The 7,041-nt window shown below is 41.7% G+C and overlaps 1 protein-coding gene across 1 annotated transcript in view; it reads left to right on the top strand.

Moving 5' to 3' along the window:
- Positions 1-5,648: 5,648 nt before the first annotated feature.
- Positions 5,649-7,041, top strand: part of ETH_00027135 (small heat shock protein 20, putative) — a gene marked incomplete at both ends in the record, with an annotated part of 2,753 nt that continues 1,360 nt past the window's right edge. Inside the window, one exon of the mRNA XM_013373126.1 lies at positions 5,649-5,714. Within this exon, the coding sequence (XP_013228580.1) occupies positions 5,649-5,714 (66 nt within the window). The remainder of the gene's footprint in view (positions 5,715-7,041) is intronic.

Here is a 7,041-nt window from a genome sequence, read left to right as displayed (position 1 = left end):
GCTGCTGCTGCTGCTGCTGCTGCTGCGCAGGCCCAGTACCAGTCCTTAGCTAACGAGCTGCCCCACGGCTATTTGCTGCGCGGCCAAATGCGCAGCAGCTGCTGGCGCTACGCCTTAGAGTCTTTTGAGCAAATGGGTCTTATAGTACCCTCCCCACAGGGGCCCCCGGGGGCCCCCGGGGGCCCCCTGGGGGCCCCCGGGGGGTGCCCCCTGGGGGGCCCCCAGGGGGGCCCCCTGGGGGGGGGCCCCCTTGGGGGCCCCCCAGGGGCCCCCTGGGGAGCCAATCGCCTCGGAAGAAGGGGCAGACTCAGCTTGGGGGGCCCCCTAGGGTTTAGGAAAAGTGGGGGGTCAGTGGGTTCGTTTTTTGGACCCCAATCGCGCATGCAGGTGGGTGGGGTTGTTGTTATTAATTGGGGGTTTGAATTAATTAATTATCTTCTTTATCTTTTTTATTCTCTTTTTACTTCTTTTTTGTTTCTTTTTCTCCCCTTTTACGTCTTTTAATTTCTTTTTTTAATTTTGTTTCTTTTGCCTCGCTTTCCTCTTTTTGGGTTTTTCTTTTTTCTTTTCTTTTTTTTTAATTTTATTTTTTGCTTTTGCTGCTTCTCCCGCGTCTTTTGGGTTTCTTCTTTTCTCGAGAGTCCCTAAGAAAGACTCTAATTTTGCTTTTGCTGCTGCTGCTGCATTTTCTGCTGCTGCTGCTGTTGCTGCTGCTGCTGCTCCCCCTCCTGCTCCAATTCCTGCTGCTGCTGTGCTGCTATTGCTGTCGTTGCTGCTGCCGTCGTGCTGCTGCTACTGCTACTGCTGCTACGCTGCCACTGCTGCTGCTGCTGCTGCTACGCCGCCACTGGTGCTGCTGCTGCTGCTGCTGCAGGCGTTCGAGCTGCTGCTGTCTCCTGCGCTGGTGGAAGCAGCAATTAAGCGGCTGCAGCCGCAGCTGATGGACAGCGACATAGAGGGCCATTTTAGTCGAGGATTAGAAGCTTAATTCTTTTCTTTTTCTTCTTTTAATTCTTTTTATTCCTTTTTGTTCTTTTTTATTTCTTTTTGTTCTTTTTTCAATTTTAAAAGGCCCTTTTGACTCTCTTTTGGTTTTCTTTTTCTCGCCAAGTTCTTTTTTCTTTTCTCTTTTTTCCGCCTGTACAGTCAGCACTTGGGTTTCATTTGTCTTTTTTTCATTTTTCTTTTTTGAATTTCTTTTTATATCTTGTCTCCTTTTTCTTTTTTGTCTTTTTGTTTTTTCATTTCAAATATCTTTTCCTCTTTTGTCTCTTGTTTCTTTTTGTCTTGTATTTCTTTTATTATTTTCTCTTTTTCATTTTTTCTTCTTTCGCTTCGTTGTGTTTTCTTTATTTCTTTTTCATCTTTTTTATTTAACCTCTCTTTTGTCCCCTTTTAATCTCCGGTTTGTCTCTTTTTCATCTTTATTTCATTCTTCTTTTTCTTCTTTTTGTTTCTTTTTTATTTCTTTTTCATTTCCTTCTTATTTCCTTTTTATTTTCTTTTTCCTTTTTGTTTCTTTTGTCAAGCCCAGCGTCTGCTGCTGCGCAATTTCTTTTCCGTTTGTTTCCTTTTCTTTTTCTGTTTGCACTTTTGCATGCGCGGGTGCATATTGGGGCTGGCGCATGCAAATTAGGGATTTAAAATAGATTTAAATGAAATAAATTAATTAAAAAAGAGAAAAGATCGAAAAGAAATGCAAAAAGACGAAAAAGCCGCTGCGCAGTACTGCTTGGGCGCCACGAAACGCCGAAACTGTTCAAGTTTGCATGCGCATGCATTTGCGTGTTTGTTGGTTTCTTTTTTCGCTTTTTTCGGGATAATTCCTTTTAAATATGATTAAATTCCAATTCTAATTCAAATGCACTTCCGAAAGTGCTTTCATCGATGCCTTTCGTGCACATGGACGCAATGAAAGGCGCGTAGCAGCGCTGAGGTGTACGTACACCTCAACGCCCGTAGAGAGCAGCTCTTCCGTAGCGACTCTAGACTTGTCTCATTTCTTTTTCTTTTTCTTTTTATTTTTCTTCTTCTTGTTGCACGCAAATCAACAAGTAGAAAACCCGGGCCTCGTCAGCAGCCTGAGGCTCTCTTTGCTCCAGGTGTACGTACACCCCAACCTGCGCCTGCAGCGCTAAGGCTCCCCAAGCGCATTAAGGGGCGCTGCGCTGCCGCAGCAGCAGCAGCAGCAGCAGCTGCAGCAACTGCAGCAGCAGCGCTGCTGATTGGCATTTGCTGCATGCGCGCTTGCACTTGGAAGGGGCTGGCTGCATGCGTTTGTTTTGTTTTTTGAGGTGTACGTACACCTGAGAGGGCGCTGGCTTTTGCCTCTTCAGGGGTGTAGGGCTTTTTACTTCTTTTTCTTTCAATTCAAACTTTAATTCAAATTATTATCTTTGAAATAAATCTTAAATTATTAATATTAAATTTTTATAATTCTTTATTCTCCCCACTAGCCGTTGGGCTCTAGCGGGGGCCCCTGGCAGCCACTCTAGGGTTTAGGGTTTAGGGTTTAAGGTTTAGCGTTTAGGTTTTAGGGTTTAGGGTTCAGGGTTTAGCGGAGGCCAGCGGCGAACTGCAGCAAAGCGCTACGGTTTAGGGTTTCAGGGTTTTCTAGGGTTTAGGGTTTAGGGTTTAGGGTTTAGGGTAAGGGTAAATTTCATTTTAAACATTTGAACTATGCAGCACTGGGCCATTTGGATAAACCAAAAAAGCAAAAATAAATAAACTAAAAGTAAAAACCCTAAAAGTGAAAATAAATCAAAATGGAAATAAAAGGTGAAATTAGTGGTAATGGTGAACACAAAAGTAAAGACAAAGACAAAAATAAAAATAAACAAAAATAAGTGAATGCAAAAATAAATAATAAAATTAGAAGTGTAATTAAAAAATTAAAAGTAAAAAGCTGCAAAGTAATGCATACGGACTGGAAATGAATTTTTAATTTTCTGTATTTTTAAATTATTTTTAAATTGAAAAAAGAAGTTTTGTGGTAATTAAAAGGTATTATAAAAGTACTTTCATTTTTTAAATTATTTTAAAAATGTTTCCAAATACTTTTATAATTCTTTTAGTTTAAAACACTTTTAAATATAATTAATTATTTTTTGCTTTTGCATCAAATTTAATTTTCCTTTTTGAATTTCCTGTTTCAAATAAAATGCCACTTTATTATTTTTTATTTTGGTTATTTCATTATTTACTATCTTAGATGTTTTATTATTTATTATTTTAAATATTTTATTGTTTATTATCTTAAATGTTTTAGCATCTATTATTTTAGATGTTGATTTATTATTTCAGATTTTTAATTATTTATATTGTTTGTTTCATCAATTGTATTTTTTGAATGTTTTATCATTTGTTATTTTAGATGCTCTACCATTTGTTATTTTGGATTTTTTATTTTTTATTTTTGGATATTATATTTATTTATTTATTTGGATGTTTTTTAATTTATATATTTTAATTTATTATTATTTTTTATTACTATCAATACATCAAATATTTTGTTACTTATAGATTCAAATATTTCATTATTCATATATTTAAATATTTTAAAATTATGTATATAATAAATAAAATATATATTTAAATATTTATTTTTTTCTTTCGGATATTTTTAAAGTTATTGACAATTTCCTTTTTATACATGCGAGTAAAGCATTACTCTTGAAATTTAACTCTTAAATATATACATGATCTATCAGTACATATAGAAATATATACATATATATATATACATCAAAATATATATATATGCATATAAGTGAATACATATATATATATATATATATATATACGCGTATATATATGTATATATAGGCATTCTAAGCTAATATGTGTTTTTATTTAGGCTTTTGCCTGCTAGCGCGGGGCCTCCCCCTGCAGCTGCCGCTGCTGCTGCTGCTGCTGCTGCAGCTGCTGCAGCAGCAGCAGCTGCTGCAGCAGGGTGTCGCTGTTCTCGCTAAGAACCCTCGAAGGCAACTGGCACAGCAGCAGCTCTCGACTGCTGCCTCAAGCTCCACTCTGTGGCTCTCAGCAGCTTCCAGGGGCCCCCAAGGGGCCCCCAAGGGGCCCCCTGGTGGCCCCTGGGGGTCTCTAGGGAGCCTTATGGAGCTTTAGGGGGCCCCAGAGGACCTACGGGGGCCCCTTAGGAGCCCCTCCGGAGCTTCAAAAGGGCCCCAAAAGGAGACTGTGGGGCCCCGTGGGGGCCCCTAGGTATTAAGTGACAGCCATTTGTGCTCTCCAGGGGGTCCCCTGGGGGCCCCCAGGGGGCCCCCAGGGGGCCCCACACTGCTTCGAAGTTGGGGGTCCCTTTCTAGGCCTAAGGGGGCCAGGGAATGTTGCTGGCTAAGTCGCATGCAGGGGCACCCACGAGAGGGCCCCTGCCTCAGCTAGAAGTGTTGCTGCGATAAGCAGGGACCCCACTAGGCTGCTGCTGCTGCTGCTGCTGCTGCTGCTGCTGCTCGTTGGGGGCCCCTGCCGCTAGGGCACTGGCGGCTACGAGTATTTGTGCTGTTAATGCGAATTAACAATAGAATTAAACATTATAAAATAGACTGCGAAATAAATAAATGTTTTAAAGTGCAAACGGCAGCTTTTAGCCGCGTAAGGCTAGCTGCACAGCTAGCTGTGCGGAGCTTCGAGAGGAGCCCGCGGCCGTGGGGTGTCTACGGAGAAAGAGAAGCAAAAATAGATAATAAACTTGAAATAAAAATAAAAAAGTTTATTTGAAGCTGCAGTGAATAGAAAGCGGTGCCGCCACTGGCTGCGAAGGCAGCGAAGGTCTACTGGTCCTGCTGCTGCTGCTGCTGCTGCTGCTGCTGCTGCTGCTAGGAGCTGCTTAGGCACACAGGGAGGCCCCTGTGTCGCGTAATTTTGAGAAAAAAGGAATTTAATTTATTTAATAAACTTTATTGCCATTAGAAGAGCTTAAAAAGGTACTTGGAGGCCAAATACCTTGCGCGGCTGCTGCGCACTCACGGGCTGCCATCGCCGCTGCTGCTGCTGCTGCTGCTGCCGAGGCACTCTCGAGCCGCCATTAAGGCAAAAAGAGCTTTTAAATATATTTCTTGTTGGTAAATAAACTCCGTTTAGTTCTTTCCTTCTTTTTTCCCCCTTTTTCCTTTCTTTATTCCCTACTCTCCCCCCACAGACTTCGCAGCGGCGGCCAGAGCCCACCGGACCAGTCACCTGCATCGCCACCTGTCGATACACCCCAGGTGGGCCTCTCCCGCCAACACCCCACTCCTTGCTGCCATTTCTTTTAAACTTTATTTGTATTTGCTGCTGCTGCTGCTGCTGCTGTTGCTGCTGGGGTGAGGGGCCCCTTGCTGCGCCGTCTCGCCGCAGCCGCAGAGAGGGCGGGCCCGTGGGCCTCGGCGGCACGGCTGCTGCTGCTGCTAAGCAGCAGCAGCAGCAGAGGGCGGGCCCGTGGGCCTCGGCGGCACGGCTGCTGCTGCTGCTAAGCAGCAGCAGCAGCAGCAGCTGCTGCTGCTGCTGCTGTTCATGATGCGGCTCTTTGCTTCGTGGCGCCTGAGCCCGCCGCCAGAGTGAAGTCTCAACAAATTCTGTTGCTGCTGCTGCTGCTGCTGGTGCTGCTGCTGCTGGTGCTGCTGCTGCTGCTATTTGCTGCAGGTTCCAAAATGTGCGACTGCTGCTCTTTCGGGCCTCGCGCCGAGACCGACGCGGACCAGTTCGTGATAGATAAGGTAACAGCAGCGGCAGCAGCAGCAGCAGCAACAGCAACAGCAGCAGCAGCAGCAGCAGAAAGGGAGTGGTAGATTAAAGGAGCTGTTTAGAGCCTTAGCTGCTTTAAAGATAGGTTGTTTCTTTTGTAGCTGCTGCTGCTGCTGCTGCTTCTCCTGGCTTTTAGATAGTCACAAAGATATATTAGTGTCTTATAAATACGTATAAATAAAAAACTAAATATACATAATTGAGTATATATATAAATATATATGTAAATAGATATATAAATGGACATATATACATATATATAAATACATATATATATATATATATATTATTTACATTAATTGTATATATGTGTATATGGCCAAATAAAAATATTTATTGATGGCTCACATCTCGATAAATAGTTTTGAATAATTATTTTCATCTTTATTTAAATCAACAATTAATTTATAGATTTGTGTTTGTTGTAACATAACATATTTAATTACATTTTTATTTATATGTATTTTTATTTTTATTCTAAATTTTCATTTATATATATATTTCAATTAAAGTCTTTATACTTTTAGACCATCATTACATTTACGTAAATTGGCATTTATTTATTTATTTATTTATTTGAAATAAAAGTGCATTTACATTAAATTCAAGGTTACACAATTAGTTATACTTGCATTGCATTTAAAAACAACAAAAGTGAACTTAAATGTAAATTTAAATTGCATTTGAAAAACACTTTTGTGTTAAATTTGAAAAACCAAAAGTGCTTTTATGTTGCACGTAAAATGATTTTTAAAATAGCAATTATATATAAAGATACACAAGTGCATGTGTATTACATTTAAAGCCATAAAGGCACTTTTAGGGTTTGGAGGTATTGGGGTTTACAGTTTTCTAGGGTTTGGGGTTTTGTAGGGTTTAGGGTTTTCTAGGGTTTAGGGCATGGCCTAGTGCTTTCAAAGGTCTTGGGTCTAGGGTTTCCTAGGGCCCAGGCTTTTCCAGGGCTTAATTGCTTTCTAGGGTTTAGGGTTTAGGGTTTAGGGTTTAGGGTTTAGGGTTTAGGGTTTCCTAGGGCCCAGGGTTTCCTAGGTTCTAGGGTTTCCTCGGGCGCAGAGTTTCCCAGTGCCTAGTGCTTTCCAGGGTTTAGGGTTTAGGGTTTAGGGTTTTCCAGGGTTTCGGGTTTCCTAGAACATAGCGTTCAGGGTTTCCCAGAACATAGGGTTCAGGCTTCCCAGAACTTGTTGTTTAGGGTTTCCGAGGGTGTAGGGTTTAGGGATTTCGCGGGTTTAGGCTTTAGGGTTTGCGAGAAGCCAGGGTTCAAGGCTTTGGATAACTAAGTGT

Source organism: Eimeria tenella, genomic scaffold (assembly GCF_000499545.2).
Source record: "Eimeria tenella Houghton genomic scaffold, Eth_scaff12, whole genome shotgun sequence".
Lineage (NCBI taxonomy): Eukaryota > Apicomplexa > Conoidasida > Eucoccidiorida > Eimeriidae > Eimeria > Eimeria tenella.
This window is presented reverse-complemented; position numbering and strand designations above follow the sequence as displayed.